General features: G+C 32.7%; 3 protein-coding genes across 3 annotated transcripts; 1 reads left to right on the plus strand and 2 right to left on the minus strand.

Annotated features, from left to right (window-relative positions):
* Positions 1-113: 113 nt before the first annotated feature.
* LOC125054548 lies at positions 114-5,807 on the minus strand. Its single transcript, XM_047656513.1, has 4 exons — positions 5,549-5,807; positions 4,404-4,611; positions 1,592-1,690; positions 114-413 (listed from the first exon to the last, which is right to left on the minus strand). The coding sequence occupies exons 1-4, from the start codon at positions 5,645-5,647 to the stop codon at positions 196-198; spliced, it is 624 nt and encodes a 207-aa protein (XP_047512469.1). The 5' UTR covers positions 5,648-5,807; the 3' UTR covers positions 114-195.
* A 596-nt stretch (positions 5,808-6,403) lies between these two features.
* LOC125054547 (lopap-like) lies at positions 6,404-10,608 on the plus strand. The gene is made up of 4 exons (XM_047656511.1): positions 6,404-6,541; positions 6,914-7,121; positions 9,408-9,506; positions 10,299-10,608. The coding sequence occupies exons 1-4, from the start codon at positions 6,431-6,433 to the stop codon at positions 10,484-10,486; spliced, it is 606 nt and encodes a 201-aa protein (XP_047512467.1). The 5' UTR covers positions 6,404-6,430; the 3' UTR covers positions 10,487-10,608.
* Positions 10,609-13,197: 2,589 nt separating this feature from the next.
* LOC125054546 (insecticyanin-A-like) lies at positions 13,198-17,428 on the minus strand. Its single transcript, XM_047656510.1, has 4 exons — positions 17,269-17,428; positions 15,684-15,915; positions 14,494-14,595; positions 13,198-13,447 (listed from the first exon to the last, which is right to left on the minus strand). Exons 1-4 carry the CDS (start codon positions 17,377-17,379, stop codon positions 13,257-13,259), a joined length of 636 nt encoding a protein of 211 aa, XP_047512466.1. The 5' UTR covers positions 17,380-17,428; the 3' UTR covers positions 13,198-13,256.
* Positions 17,429-17,579: the final 151 nt, after the last annotated feature.

A 17,579-nucleotide genomic window follows, 5' to 3' on the forward strand; every position in this document is an offset into this window, starting at 1 on the left:
TTTAATATGTACAGTAATGATACAGCATACAAAAATCCCTTAATTTTCATCTACCCTCTACGAGCAACCGCTATGTTTTTTTTTATTTTAGATATTTTATTAGATAGTTATATTTATTGAACTAAAATTTTTTTTCCTAGAAATAATATACATGGCAAAACAAACGTTTGCCGTGTCAGCTAGTTATTAATTAAATTAATATAACCGCCTAAACAGTGTGATAGCAGCTGTAGACGTAAGAATCAATGAAGCAGGACTTAAAAGGCTCCCGCTATTAATTCTGCACGTATCTTCTGTATTATTAAAGTGTAATAAGGGCGTTTCCTCCAACTTGTAATTGGCAATCGCTTGGTCGATTTTTGTTGCATCCATTTTCTTCACATGGGGCATTCTTGTGAGTTTCCATAGTTCATCTGTAAACAATTTTAATAATCAGAAACAAATATGGTTGATTACTTACTTGATACTGGGTAATACAATGCCTTTTCATCTTACTGCCATATCAATGTTATAATTAGAACTAATTTATTTAAAAATCTTGATTAGCCCTTTCTTTAACATGCATTTGGTTAGTTGTCGAATAAATTAAATGATTTATGAATTATGAAAATAATAAAAAAAAACGAATGCCGATTCAAGTTATTTCATTTCATTTTTTTTCTAATTAGTTTCATTTCAAAGCAAAAACTTAACAATGAAGTCACGCGCTTTCTGTCTCAACGAACTTGACCTCCAGCCGAGCGTATAATTAATTGTAAAGGTCACTGGTTCGATACCCCGTGCATTGTATTCATTGAGGAAATGATTTTTCCGGCTTAGGTTCATTAGGAAAGTCGATTTTCAGGTCTATTAAGTAAGGTTTTTGTAAAAAAGAATTTTGTAGGCCGAATCGACCAGAAAGATTTTCTATAGTTAAAAATCTTATATTGTGTAAAGAAACCATCGGTAATTTATTTATTTGAAGTATAAAAATTAGGTAATCAACATAAATTAAAGGACAACAAAATCAACGTATTATTAAGAACCCATCTCAACTTGTTAGAAAATTTGTGAATGTGGAATGTCAGTAAATTTCCACCCGTGAATTTTTATTTTACGATTTATTTGCCGATTCAAGTTCGCAGTATAGCATGAGCAGTGTTGGTCTAGTGGCTTCAGCGTGCGACTCTAATACCTGAGGTCGTAGATTCTATTCCCGTTTGTGCATCAATGGACTTTCTGTCTATGTGCGCATTAACATTCGCTCGAACGGTGAAGGAAAACATCGAAAGGAAAACGGCTTGACTTAGACCCAAAAAGTCGATGGCGTATCTCAGGCACAGGATACTGATAACCTACTTGCCTATTAGATTGATAAGTGATCATGAAATAGATACATATATCTGAGGCCCAGACCTAAACAATATTGTAGCGTTACTGATATCTATTTTTTATCTATATATGTAGCAATAGAAAGAATTTACTACATCGTAAACACTATAATTGTCGTATAAGTAAGAATCTTTCTATTCTTTTGTACTGCGACATGTATTTAAATAATGAGCTAAAAAAAGTACATATTATTATCATAAAAAACGAAGTATATACTTACAAGTACTGCTGTTTCCATCTGAATTGTTGTAACATGCAAATATTACCGCATAGTGCTCGTAATTTACATCCAATATTGAATACGTTTCTGATTTCTGATCTGAAAATTATAATGCATATTTTACATATTAAATAAATTACAATAATTGCTTACACGTGAGTAAACTCAAATAAGCGTATACAAATTTGTAATAAAAAGACGGTCATATTTGCCAAGATAATAATAAACAATTAAGCTTTTATGGGACTTTTGTGTTATATAATCCTGTTGACTTATTGATAAGATTAGCCTTCAGAATTTCTTAAATTTTTAAGGAGACGTGGGTGGAATTTTGTAATTTTATTAATATAAATTACCGAGAATTTTTTTCGCGGTTGAAAATTGTCTCTGAGTTTAAAATAAACTGATGATTCAATATCGCTTAGTAATACATTATTTATTAAGTTTCCTTTGACTTTATAGACCAGTGCAGATAGCCTTCAAAATAAATAAAAAGTGAAAAAAATTACAGTAGGATGAAACCCATTAGAAAAGCAGGGGAATATGATCAAAATTAAAGGAAAAATAAATTACGGTCGATCTGAGGTCGGGAAGGGGTCGGGGGGGGGAGTTTTAAGGGTAAAAAACGGTTTATCTCGATTTCCGGCAAAACTAAAAGTCCTATCGAAGAAAGTTGAATAGCAAAGTTGTAGGTAATAAAAAGATCTAAAACTTTTGTATTCACACATTTTTCACATAACCTCAAAATTTATGTGAAAAATTCAAAAAACCAAGTTTTTGGTTTTTAATTTTTATCTTTTACAAATTTCTTTTTTTTTTAACGAAATTTGGTGAAAACTTACCTTATTATGTGCCAAATATACTGTAATTTATTTGATTAAAAATATTTATTTTTTCACCTTATTTTGAATTAATATCGAAAAAACACCCTAATTTTCAATCGAAAATTCTGACGTCAAAATTTCAGCTTTTTTCAAAAAGTTGGTGTGCTTTCAGTTCGTTGAAATCTCTACTTTCCTATGGTAAAAAAATATATATAGATAACCATAGTAAATATTTTCAGAAAATGCAAAAAATCGTATGCAGTAACGCCCAGACCCGTCATACCCTTCCCTACTTCTCTATGAATCTTCTTTAAATTATAATTAGATGCCTATTTATTACTATTTTAAGATAACTTGTATATACCTGAGTGACCTAAAAAAAATTTTTAGCCTTTAGATGGGCTAAAATTTTCGTATTTCATAGAGAAGTAGGGAAGGGTATGACGGGTCTGGGCGTTACTGCATACGATGTTTTGCATTTTCTGAGAAGATTTACTATGGTTATATATATATATTTTTTTACCATAGGAAATTAGAGATTTCAACGAACTGAAAGCACACCAACTTTTTGAAAAAAGCTGAAATTTTGACGTCAGAATTTTCGATTGAAAATTAGGGTGTTTTTTCGATATTAATTCAAAATAAGGTGAAAAAATAAACATTTTTAATCAAATAAATTACAGTATGTTTGGGACATAATAAGGTAAGTTTTCACCAAATTTCGTTAAAAAAAAAAGAAATTTGTAAAAGATAAAAATTAAAAACCAAAAACTTGGTTTTTTGAATTTTTCACATAAATTTTGAGGTTATGTGAAAAATGTGTGAATACAAAAGTTTTAGATCTTTTTATTACCTACAACTTTGCCATTCAACTTTCTTCGATAGGACTTTTAGTTTTGCCGGAAATCGAGATAACCCGTTTTTTACCCTTAAAACTCCCCCCCCGACCCCTTCCCGACCTCAGATCGACCGTAATTTATTTTTCCTTTCATTTTGATCATATTCCCCTGCTTTTCTAATGGGTTTCATCCTACTGTAATTTTTTTTGGTTTCAAAAATTATCTGCACTGGTCTATTATAGATAAAATACAACACACAAATCTTTGAAGTGCGGCGTGCGTAAGGATATCATATACATGATCTACAAGCAGCTTAACAGCATCGGCATTTGCCTCCTATTACGAAAAAATATATGGTGACGTTAAAAATATTTCTTCACTATAGCATGATGGTTTTTTCATTTCACACAAATATTTTACGCTCAACAGTTTCATATCCTGTAATAAAGAATTTAGCTTCGGTTTCAAACCTCTACTGAGACTATGTGCGATACTTGTACAATAGACATTTGATGTAACGAAAATTCCCGGAGACCCAAAAATTGGTGGAGAGTTTTACCATTACAAATAAAGTTTTAAAAATACACATCGATCCTATGTGTGCTTTTTCGATCAAAGGTCAAAATTTGAGGCTTTTTGAATTGTTCTCGAAAACGGTAAGTTTTATCAAAAAAAGTATCACGCCAAAGTTGTAGATCACTAGATAAAATTCTCTACAAAAATGGTATTTACGATTTTTTTCCTAATAGTTACCATTCCTGAGATACCGCGATTCTAAGAGTAACATTATACATGATATGCACATATAAACATAATCAATCACTTAAGACAAGTGTAAATACCTATTTGTGTCTATTTTATATATGTTATACTGTTTGACGGCTACAGTAACTCGACACTTGTAACTTATTAGTAACTTGACCATTAATTTTATGTCTAATTTGATCGCACTACAACAAAGTGTACGCTCACGCTCTATTACAAATCTCTCAATCATACTTTGCTGAAGTCGAATTTTTACGACTTTAGCAGGCTTTTTAAAACGTACACCGTACCGTTTGTTACCACGATATACGTAAAAATTGTAACCATAGCAACAAGCTTATCTTTAGATCACGTTTTATAATGTCGTATTCGTGCCTAGCTTACCCGTGTAGGTTACTAGCAACAAGTCACCACCGCTGTCATCTACAGTCAAAGCCACAGACCCATTGTAGAAGCTAACTGAGTTGTTTACAATCCAACTGATTGACACGTCCGTCGTGTTGTTGCTTTTATGATTAAAGAGGATGGTCGCGCATTCTCCTTCTATTTCTAAATCTGTTGCAACTGCTGCTATGTGCCATTTTCCATCTAACTGTAACGTCAAATGAAATCAGAATAACTCAAAGTTATTCATATAGGTATAAGTGATGGCTACTACCAGATCTCAAGAGGGCGTAGAACGTACTTGATAAAACTGACGAGAAATTATATACATAGACATAGCATTTAATCCTAACAAAAGACACAATAATAATAACCAAAAAAATATAAAAAAATGAAAGATTATCAATATTATTTCTTTTAAAGAACAAGGTACGTTTTAAGTATTTGTGTAATGCGTGTGTGTTGTTGTTGTAATTGGCCCTGGCTCAGCATTATGCTGAGAGCAGACTGTTCCACAGCGCTGGTCAATCTAAATCCACTCATCATTGCCATAGTTTTTATTGTTACAAAATGACTGTAAGCTTCAGCTCTTACACAAGTATTTGATATAAGATATTATTGTTATATTAAAACTTTCTTAAAATCTTTGCTTTATATTCTTTTTCCAAGACATATGAAAAATATTTGTGTGTCGTTTGTAAGTATTATCAGGGATGATTAGATCTTCTGGCAAAAGTAATTGTATTGCGTGTATTGTATTAATGTATGAAACATCCGAACATCTGTTAGCATTTTATAGCTGGTGGTTAATACAGCTGTTCGAGTTTAAAGTAAATTGCGTACATAGAAAGTCTGTTGGTGCTCAGCCGGGGTTCAAACCTACGACCTCTAGGACACCACCCTTAACACTGCTATGTTGTTAGAAGTGTTAAGGGTGGTGTTCACAGACTTGAGGTCGTGCGTTAGGGTTTCTAACGCTCACTAAAAAAAAATCACTGGGTTCAGTGGATTAAGAGAGATCAAAATTTCTCTCTCTATGTGCGCAATTAACATAAGCACAGAAGATAAAAATATAATAGACAATTTATAATATTTAATAAACAAATCACAATATTCTAATGTTATACATGCATCAAATAACTCACCTCTTTTAAATCTACTTCCCTAGGAGTAATATATGGACAGGTAACATTTTGATTCAAACTGTTAACGCAAACAAAGAACAACAATAAAATACAGATCATCTTCGTGGAACTATCTATAATGAACTGAGATACTAACTACCTTCAATTTATTTTAACGTATTTCCGCGCGCAAAACCTTCGACTTGTTTTTCTTGGTTGATTGGACATCTTAGTAGCTTATCTTGCTGGGCACATGGTGTGTAACGAGTTCGATTTCCTGGAAAACAATAATATGTTTTCCGAAATGCTTTTTTTTAGATAAAAAAATAAAATATGTTTATTATAGAATATAAGATACAGGTATCACTTATTCCACATCATTAAATCTGAATCGGTAGACATCCCTACTCATCGGCAAAGAAGACAGAGAGTGTAGGCCGAGACAAAAAGCCGGCGTAAAAAACTCTCGGTACTCTTTTAAAATAGCAAATCATCAAACAACACTTATTTTAAAACAAATATCGCAAATTAATAGAAGCAGCCTGTCTAGCACTAGTCCCAGGCCCTTTTATCAACTAAATAATCGTTAACTTTATAGTAAGCCTTTTTACACAGCTTTTCTTTAATACATTTCTTAAATTTATTTTATTTTTTATAATTCAGCAGGCACGAGTGTTTTGGAGCTACAGGTGCACACGGGCGGTGGTTCTAGTAACTTCCTTATAAATTGTACTTAATATATGTATGAGTTCAGTGTTATTTAAAAAGTTATTGACATACAAAACGCCATCTAGTGACGTATGGGATAAAGATTACTGGATCTTTATCAGTGTCGGTAATCTCTAAAGTCTCAATATGAAATAAGATACTGTTATCAACAATACATCTCAAACGTCGTGAGAAATGTACAAAAACATTGTTATTTTATTTTTGTTCAAAATTGTTCAGTCACAAATCCTTCAGTTCGGAAATTGTTCGAATATCACCACTATGGATTATTTCCAAATTGATAAAGTAAGTACTTATTATTTCTAAATTTCATCTCAAACTGCCATAGTTCGACTGTACATCAGGAGGTTTCAGGTTTTATTCCGGAGGACAAACATAAAGTTTTGCTACAAGAAGAAACCTTTCTTATTATGGTACACTCAAGGCCAATAGCTACAGGTCCCGCTAACAATATTGTATACAAATCATGTCTTCCACAGAATTATTAAGCATATGATTTCTTATTTGAAATCCCCATTTATCCTGAGATATTTCTGTGCCTGTATTTTCATAATCAAACATACTGAACGTTTTATATATACGCTATTAATTTTAAGCTCCATAGGTCCAAAAGATAAGCTTTTACGGGACTAAAATACGAATTCTATATGTTTTTAGTTCCTTGGAAAGTGGTATGTCATAGAACAATACCCAGTTTGGTATGAAGAAGATGGTCACTGTGCATTCAAAGTATTTGAACTGTGTGAACGTCGGGTCAGGATTCAGAGCGGATATGTCAAGGACAAAATACAATACATAGTTACTGTTAATAGCACATATTATTCTGGCGATGACGCTATCTTTGAAATAGAAAAGAATAATATAGGTAATCTGTTTAGACACTTATAAGATCTCGTCAGGTGATTATTTGAATATCGAATCATTATTCCATTTTTAAATTTGCATTGCAAAAGTCTAGTCGAGTTCTAAGTTCAAAGTAAGTTGTAGATTTTAATGTTTAATGTTCCATCTGATAATCGACTTATATTTTGATATAGAAAATAAACTTTGTCTTTGATACATTTTAATGAGTTCAATGGTCTTCTCAAGTGATTATTTAAATATTGAATTTATTATTCCATTTTTAAAAGTTGTATGCAGAAGTCTAGTCAAGTTCTAAATTCAAAATAGCATACAATGTAGATTTTTCACTTATAATACCACAAGATTGCACCATGAGACGAAATGTACAGTTAACAAATAAGAATTTCATAATGAATAAAACAACTACTTAATACTTTTCTTGAAGCAACGACCAGAGAAAATCTTCACAAAAAATTATCAGTATAATACCATGTAGGTTGTACCGTCGTCGTGTACGTGACGTCGAATGGTGCAATTCTATTGGCCGATATTTGGGTCGGAAAAATAATCCATGAAATACAACTGACAAATGTTCTATATAATATCTACGACTTGTAGGACTTACGAAAATATATTTTGTACCGTAAGTGCTACTTCTATAGAAAGAGGCGTTGTTGTATCTGCTATGTACACTGTATGTTTTGTTGGTCTATGCTTAATGTATGTATTTTAACTATGTTACTAGATTATATTTGCAATTTTAATATACAGAAATGCAGGAGTCTCTAAGTATAATATTTTCCTATCTCCTACTTTACCTATGTGCGTAGAGTTTTTGATGAAGCATAATTGTTACTAATTTAAATCTGTGTTTAAAATAATACAAAGAAATCACGCATTCTGTTTGCTTTTCCGTGAATGTCCACCATTTAATTAATGCATTTAACACTAGGGTTGACGCTGTACTGGACACCACATGTCATCCAGTAACGTAATATTACACTTTTATAATGACGTAGTTTAAACATAGAAAAAAATAAAAAAGTGCGTGCGTACAAAGTACACATGTCAGAAGTGAAACTTCTTTGGCAAACTAATTTTGTTCATATTTATAAAAATCAAAACTTTAGATTTCCGTGACTTAGAGGGAGGGAAAAGGAAGATATTATGTTAGGAATTTAATGTATTTAATTATCATTAAAATATTAAAAGTATCAAAATTAATAAAAATTAGAAATTTTTAATTTAATTCTACGATAATAAACACACGTGGCATTTAAATTTACAATTCGTCTTTTGAGATTTTAATAAATTATTTTGCATAAAATATAAATATTTTAAAAATTCTCTTTACGAAATGTTAATTTTAAAAATAGAATTTAAATATTTTATAATTCGCCCTTCTCACTCTCTTAATCGGTCTCAATCGCTCTCTCCCTTTTCTTCGACAAAAACGCTGCACATATAATTATTATTGCGTTTCATCCGTCAAAAAAAATTACCCTAAGAAGCACCCTAAGCCTAAAGAAGTTTCACTTAAAAAAATATAATAAAACCCGAAGTTTTTTGCGAAGAAATAATGTTTTACTGACTCCTGCGCCTGATATGCAACAGCGCATATTGCATATGATTGTATTGCAGTTAAAGCCACACTATACACCCTCCTTGTTTAAATGATTTACTAGTTAGATTAGGCCAGTAGGTACAATTTCACAGCAAGTGTTTTTCCAAAGCCCACCTGCACTCGTCCTTTGAGATTTTTCCGAGTCGTTTCGCTCTTTATTTTATTTATAATTTAAAAAAAACGTGCGACACTCGGGGACTGCCGCGGTAAAGCTATTGCATATAATTTTTATAAACTTATGCAATTATATTTATTTATTTATTTTTATTCATTCAGTATTTTCTTTGATATTAATTCAATCTACCACTCTACCAGACTCAGATTAACACGCCTATATAGTCTGTCTCACTCTAACGCGTACCGGCTGCACCGGCCGCGCTTACGTCACCGATCTTGTCAGAGAGATGTGAATACAGTATGCGTTCTGTCCCGCTCTATCGCGTATGGCCGCACCTACATTACGTCATCGTGTGTTAGGTTTTTTTCGTTAAGGAATTTCTTGATTCGGTCACCGCGTTTAAAGCCCGCGATAAAATCTATGCAATAGCTTAATAATAGTACAGTTTGCTGTAACCCGAACAACTTTAGTACGATTAAACTGCTTAATAGGTCCTATATAACAATTGACAGCCCTAACATGAGAAGTTGACGCTCGCAATGAAAACGAATTGTGTATAATTACAGACCCAGTCGGCGTGCCGTTGTCTGTTATAACAACAGATTATGCGAATTACTCTCTGCTTTACGGCTGCAGAGTGAACGAGAATTTGCAATTGAAATACAGTAAGTATTTTTTTTTTTTATAGAACGGGGGGCAAACGGGCTGGAGGCTCACCTGATGTTAAGTGATACCGCCGCCCATGGACACTCTCAATGCCAGAGAGCATTAAATTATTATTTAAGTATATTTTAGTTTTGAATTTCTCGGCCCGGAAGAAAAATCACATTATGATGACATCCGCAAAATAATGTAGGCGCTTCATTTGTCACATTGTTCTAACGATATAATTGTCTCATTCGTAAGTATTGTCAATTGAAGCTATCCAGTCAGCCACGATCCCTTATTGGATGTGGGTAAACTATTTCTTATATAGAGAGAATTTCAATGATGCAGTGACAACGAAATTCTTAGAAAAACACTTTTTTACCGGATGATTTGTCTTTTTTTTAAATATAAATTTACAATTATTTTACATAATTTTAACCGACGTTTCGCGTGCTTTACAGCGTGCGTGGTCACGGTGACTGAAGACAAAAGGTGTTGAATGTCAAAAAGTATCACAGCTGTAGAATAAGTTGTATTATCTGTATTTATTTCCCCGGAGTTGGTATCGACTAAAAGATGGAGAGTTTTGGCAGAAATGACTCACGGTGTCCCCTAAAAAAAATACATAACTTCAATCCGGTAAAAAAGTGTTTTTCTATGTATAAAAGTTATGTCAATAAAAGACAATAGTAAACGAAATTCTTCTTAGATAGCTTACGTTTTCTATTATATATTATAGTATAGATAATTTTAATCTAATAGTTTACTAACTTTTTAGTTTAATAGTTTTTTAATTTTACCTATTTCAGTGACAGCTTGGATTCTATCGCGTAGTTTAACATTATCACCGGATATTCTTGAAACTGCATACAGAGAACTGAATGCCATACCGGATGCCAGCTCAGGCTATTTGCAAACTGTAGATCATAATGAATCAAAATGTGCCTACCAATGGACTGCTGAAATACATGCAGTTAATACAAGTACCAATGATTAACATACTCGTTCCCCCATTGAATCATCGCTATAAAAAAAAATGTGTGTGTACTCATGTACACGCGTTAGAATTTAAACTTCTTTGGCATAATATTTTAATTTTTTTTTCTTTCGCCTTATTCTACTTTTGTAAAAAAAACTACACTAACAATAGAACAAAGGTATTTAATACATTGAAAGTTTTATTATAACGCATTATCTAGTTAAATACAGTTTATTTAAATATCACAAAAAAAATATTATTACATAATTAAAGAACTGGACATTTTCAACTGGACTATGCTATCTTCAGGGTGTCGGTATTTTGTAACGGTGTGCGGGTGTCGATTTTGTGTGACGGTGTGCGCGCGCATTGTAAATACTCTCATCGTTTTTCCCTAACGCGCCAAAAGAAGTATAACTTCAAAAAAATCTTATTTTACATATTATACAACTCAGTCACAAATTAACGCCTGATAGAAGGTAGGCAAAGAAATACTACTTTAGCTTGAAATCGTTAGTAAGCTTATTTAACGAAATGATTTACCAGTAACAATTAACGAAAAACTCACCTGAGTACTCGCTGAAGAAATATCAATCAATAAGGATGCTGACGCGGCAGCCTTAGCAACTATACGTAAAGTAAATTAAATATTGGTAATGTAGTTTTGTTGTTACATTACATTTTCGTACGGGAAACTTGAGCAGGGAACACAGTGTAATTGGAAACAAAACTGAAACATGAATTTACTTCGTTAACCTACCAATTTTATGGAAATAATGCTTTACCTAACGTTTTTAATAACAGTAAATATAATTGTTACAATACTTGAACAATTTTTTATTCCTAAGATTTTGTATGATATAACATTGAATAAATATGAATTTATACTTTATTTAATATAGACTTTTCTTTGTATATCACCCTTAAAATACATTATAATAGATAGAAACATAATATTATAAGTTACTGATGTCATTAAAATATGAAAAATTTTGTTTGAAAACAAGACTGACAATTAAAACGCACTTATACGTATACACTCAAGCTTATAGGATTTTATATTATTATAAAATTTTCATTTATACAGTAGAACCTCGATAACGTAAACCTCGGTAACATAAAAACCTCTGTTACTTCAAAAAATACTATGTTCCCTTCCCATCAGAGCCCAAAACCTCTATAACTTAAAATACGCAACCTCTATAACGTAAATAAATAATCTCTGTATAGGCCCTCAGTAACTAAAAGAAATGTTTCCACAACCTCTATAACATAAAATTGTTTGTGAATGAGTCATTTTATAAGAGTGTCAAAACAAATGGTTTCGGTATTTATTGCTTACACGTGTTTACTAATGTATTGTTAACGTAAACAATACATTACCTATTGTTTGCTTTATCTAAATTCTTCAAAGCTTTGCGGCGGTTAGCTTTGTGACAACGACTTACTTGCATCATAAGTTAATGTGTTAATGTATTCTCCTCTCTATTTGTCATTGAAAATCAAATCGATTTAGAAACAGTGAATTTTTTACAACAAAAGAAAATCACAGATTTTTTAAGTAGACTAAACCTTTAGTTGTTGTTTTATTTTTATGTAATGTAAGTAATGTGAATAAATATGATTACATATTTAATTTTCCATCCTTCTGATACATTCAAGTAAAAATGGGAGGAAGGGTACATAGAAACATGTACATACCTCTATATTAACCTTTACCTGACATAGAACCTTGATAACTTAAAACCTCTATAACATAAAATATTTTGTGTTTCCCTTGGACTTTATCTTATCGAGGTTCTACTGTATATTGATTTTGTTGAAACAAACATGAACCATTTACCACGGAAGAACTGTATCTGGTCACCAACAACGCAGGGGCTTCCTAGTCTGGGGACTAGCTTTCGGTAAATTATTATTATAAAATATTCATTCAACTATTATATTCACGTTTCGTATGATTCACAGCGATGGTAGTGAGTTGAGTGCTCATGGGCCTGGCCCGCCTATAAAGGCCTGGTTTAACCTAGGAATAATGATTTAACACCACTTCTCTTCAAGTTGTAAGGCAGAGTAATCTGATCAATTGAAGATCTCAGCGTGCCAAAGAGCGACAACATTTGATTTACAAATCTGAGGGTTTTAAAAAATATGAAATTTATATTTGTATTTGTGTACACCGGCATTTACATTTGAAGACTGGCCTCATCCTTTTACTCTATATTAATGAACTAATCAATTCTTAATATATTCAGTTTTCTTTATATAAATAAGAAAAACATTTTATACATAACAACTTTTAGTAACAGTGTTGGCCTAGAGGCTTCAGCGTGCAACTCTCTTTCCTGAGGTTGTTATTTCGAACTCCGGCACCAATGGAATTTCTATGTGCGCGTTAAACGCACACTCGAATTTGAAGGGAAAAACATCGTAAAGAAACTTTAGCCTTAAACCCAAAAAAAAAAAATTGGAGGTCTATTAGAAAAAAAGTTAACAACTGCCAGCAATCTTTGGTTCTGGGTGTCAATGGAGTGCAGTAGCCAGTTTTATCGGCAGATAGAAGTCATCGCGCCCTCGATTGCCCTATAGTTAGGCAAATATTTTAGGGTCTCCGCATTGATTTAATTTTTTTTCGTACATTGGTTGGTTGCCTGGAAGAGATCACTCGAAAGCGATAAGGTCTGTTGTATGTCTTGCAAGTGTAAATAAATAATATTAAATACAAAACACAATGTATAATAATTTTTTAATTATTATTATTTCTTAATAGTTGTACACAAGAATTACTTTATATCGGTACTGGACATCTGAATGTCATCGGTTCTACGGGCACGTCTTCATAGTACTTAGGATTGCACTTGCTTCGATCATCTTTGACTAATTTCATTGGGTCTACGCCTATTTTATTCAATGGTTTTATTGCCAGCTCCTTTGAAACGTCATTCAATATTTGGTTCCTGGACAAAATCCACACATGAACTGAAAAAAGATAATTGTTTATCACTACAATGTAATATTATTTGAATTTTTAATGCTAAAATTATATAAAAGATGCAACATATTAATAATAACATAATAGGTATATATTCTTTAAGATCTTTTCCTCTCTGCACTGTGCCACTCTCTGCCATGTACCACCTGCTGCTTCTTCAATTTGGTATATCCCTCTTTTACGTTTGCTGTACCTTGGGTACCAGTTTAGTACTTTTATGTTCCTCTTACCCCGCCGTTTTCCTCTTTTGTTCCAACGTATTTGATACTTTTTATTTTGGTCAGGTCAGCTGTTCCAGCTCGTTATTGTACCTATTGTAGTTCCTATTAGATCGTGTGACCCCGCATCAACCCCTAAATGGAATCGGGGCCAATGTGGAAGATGTCGTAGATTTTTATTTATAATATTTATGTATGTTATTTGTTTTTCTATAAATGTAACGAAGTGTAAAGAAATAATTAAATATAATTGTTATGGAATACTTGGCAAGACACTATGATAAAGTTTGTGTTACCAATAAGTGTCTTAGTATAAAGAATAATAATTTAGATTTTGTATGATATTAAAATGAAAAATAAAATAAATCAGTGGCGCTACAACCTCCTTAAATCTTGGCCTCAGATTTCTGAATCTGTTTCACGATCATTTTTAAATCTAATAGGCAAGTAGGTGATCAGCCTTTAGTGCCTGACACACGCCGTCGACTTTTTGGGTCTAAGACATGTCGGTTTCCTTAAGATGTTTTCCTTCACCGTTCGAGCAAATGTTAAATATGCACATAGAAAAGAAAGTCCATTGGTGCACAGCCGGGGATCGAACCTACGACCTCAGGGATGAGAGTCGCACGCTGAAGCCACTAGGCCAACACTGCTATTTTGTATGATATTACATTGAATAAATATGAATTTGTACTATATAAATTCATATTTATCTTATAAACTTTTGATTGCGTACCACACATACTACGCATACTTAACCGTATTAAAAGTAAATAAACGTTCACTTGTATGAGCGGTGTTAAATATGTACTTACCGAAGTGCTTATCAATAAGATTACTGTATTCGCAGGTGTAAATAGTAGCGAAATAATTGTAGTTTGTTGCCAGGATACGGAAAGGATACCTCCTCGTTTTCACTGTAAATAATTGTTTTATTAATTAATACACGTTTATATATGGGCATATAAAATATAAGTTAAAATATGTGTCGGATAGGTATATATAGGATAGGTAGTATTATTTTATTTTCTTTGCCCATACTAGACATTTTATTCACCTGACTCCTAAATCCTTTGAGTCGTCAATTCAATTCTCTCAAATAGGATTTAATGTCAAGCCTTTAAAAAACTTAAAAAATCTTGTAGAAGAAACAACTCGATGTGATTTCCTTTGCCCATTAGGTGGGCATAGTTAAATCTTTACTAAGCTTAGACAACTGTTAACTTGAAATAAAATACTGATTTATAGTTTAAAAGAAAGGTAGCAAAATCAAATAGCCAGCTTTAAGCCAAACTTCGGTCTTTTGATCTGATCAGTCATCAGTCTTAAAATCAAATGCATACTGAAAAATGGAAATCACCATGGAAAGTCAAACATAATTTTCATTACATTTCTATGTTAATATATTATTTATAAACAAGTCATTAAAATTCGCCTTTAAGAACACGTGATACATTATAATTGTTACCTATAATTTGCAATTATACCAAAAACATTTGTTCAAGCTAAACAAACCTAATTTACAATTTTGCTTCCTCCATGAATAAGTTTTTAAATTATAACAGGCAGCAAACGGGCATGAGGCTCACCTGAAGTTAGTGAAGTTGCGCAAGTGCGTTGCCGGCCTTTTAAGTATTGGTACGCTCTTATCTTGAAGGATCCTAAGTCGAATTGGTGCGGAAATACATCAGTGGGACATGTTTGGTGTGTATTGCGCGGCAAAAACTGCTTTAAGAAACGCTCAGTTGTGGAACGACGGACGTCGGGCGGAATTTCCTATTTGGCCTTGTAGTCGATGATGAAACTCACCTACAGGTATTTATCCTAACAACTTATCTGAACACTATCCTTGGTAAATGGGTTAGAAGATGTAGAGAGATCCAACATCTAGGTAAAACCAAGCGATCAAGCCTATCTAAAAAAATTATCTACTAGTAGTCTTCTAACTCTAAATTTAATAATTAACGGATATTTAAACGAAATGTTTCTTGTTGTATTGACTTACATCGCCTGGGTGCGTTTTTGTAAGCGAATATCAGTTCCAGGTTGGCTGCATCCCCAACTTTTGATGGTATATCAACTTTCCCTATACTGTACCGATGGAACAATCCCCGGTCTACTCTCGACTGGTTTAGATAGATTCCTGAGGGTCTGGTCATCAGTTCGATGGTTGAACAATTATTCTGGATTTGGCCATCGCTGGAGTAGTGGTATGCTTGATACCATTTGCCGTAAAACTAAAAAAAAATCGGTTGTCTGTAAAGTCTGTTTACTGACGATAGTTGAACGTGACAACGTCATAAAAAAATATTGATGGGATGGTTGCATTTTTCAAAAAAAAAAAAATTGTTTGATAGGTATTTTGTATGGTTATAGAGAAGGAGGTAAATGGAAATCACAATTGAATTGATCAAGTTACATCTATTTGTACGCATAAATACAATTATGTCAATTTTAAATGGAACGCCTCAGAGCGAGGTAACGCCGCATGTGTCATGTTTTTTCGTGCGTGCAGCCGGCTCCATCGAATTATAAGACGTTGTCACGTCAAAAATTAGTTATACATTTCGAAACGTTGTCATATTTCAATTATATTTATCATGCTATGCTAAATTCCGACGTTTCTGTATGATTTTTTTATATAGTTTAATTAATATCCGTAGGTAGCGCTTATGTCGCAATCTTGGGGTTGCGTGGTATAAAAACTCATTATTGAGATGGGGATCGCTATCAGTATCACTATGCTACAAAGTAAGGGCTCTGATCTTAATATCCAATAGCTATATGTCAAATTGTTGTGGAAGTCTGGGGCGATGATTGTTATAAAGTACTCCTAACATATGTTGCAGCCAACTATATTAATTACACGTTCAATTACCAGCCTAGCCTTTTAACTAAACGGCGTCGTTTAACTAGCGGCCTTAAAGATGTTCAGCCAGTTGATCAAACAGCTAGGCAAATGACTTGGATCGATGACATTTCATTAGTTGCCTAGCATGTTGACTGTTAATTTAAATTTAATTCCACTTTCAAGCTCGAAACGAAACTCTCCAATAAAAGCTGTTCCAAAAGGCAAATATATGATGTCTTTTGTCTTTTTAGAAATAAAAATTGTCACTTAGTTGCCGTATATTTATAGTTGCCTTCAAAGATTTGTATTTCATAGCAGTAGAGGTTCGATCCTTTTGCTTTTAAATGTTGTATTGAGTTTTGACACAAATAAGATATGTATGGTATAGATACGAAGTTCATCGGGTTAATATTTAGATAATAAAGTATTTGCAATATTCTAACCTACATAGTATTAATAATAAAAATTATAAATAGAAAACTATATTAAATTCAAAGACTTTGGTTTCTGTAGCAACCAAATTTGTTTGTTTGTAATGCAGTATTTTCTTGCTGTATTGCAATACTTGCGAGGACAGCAGCTCTGGAGTCACGGGTACTATCTACCAGGCGCCAACTTAAATCTTAAAATTACCCCACGGCCCAAGAGTCTCCACTCCAAAGTGAACAAAATCAAAGTTGGAAGAAAGACTGCCCTTTATAAATAGTTAAATTTAACACAAGTAAATCAATATACATACGTCCGCCAGCCGAAAATCATCTTGTAATTCGACATTATCTGGACACTTTCCCGGTACAGTAAAATAACCGTAGACCGTATTAACACAAATAAATAATATAAATATAAACATTATCGAATGTTGTTCTCTTTACGACTGATAATTCAAAACAATATTCCTCTCGCAGAAGTCATTCTTATCAGTTTCGCAGTATCGGGCTGTTATTAATAAATGTAATTAATATACATTATTAGGTATATATTATATGTAATTATAAAAACTTTAGAGGTGTCAAGGGACACCCGGATGGAACGAAATTCCTTTCGATTAAT

This window comes from Pieris napi, chromosome 12 (assembly GCF_905475465.1).
Source record: "Pieris napi chromosome 12, ilPieNapi1.2, whole genome shotgun sequence".
Lineage (NCBI taxonomy): Eukaryota > Metazoa > Arthropoda > Insecta > Lepidoptera > Pieridae > Pieris > Pieris napi.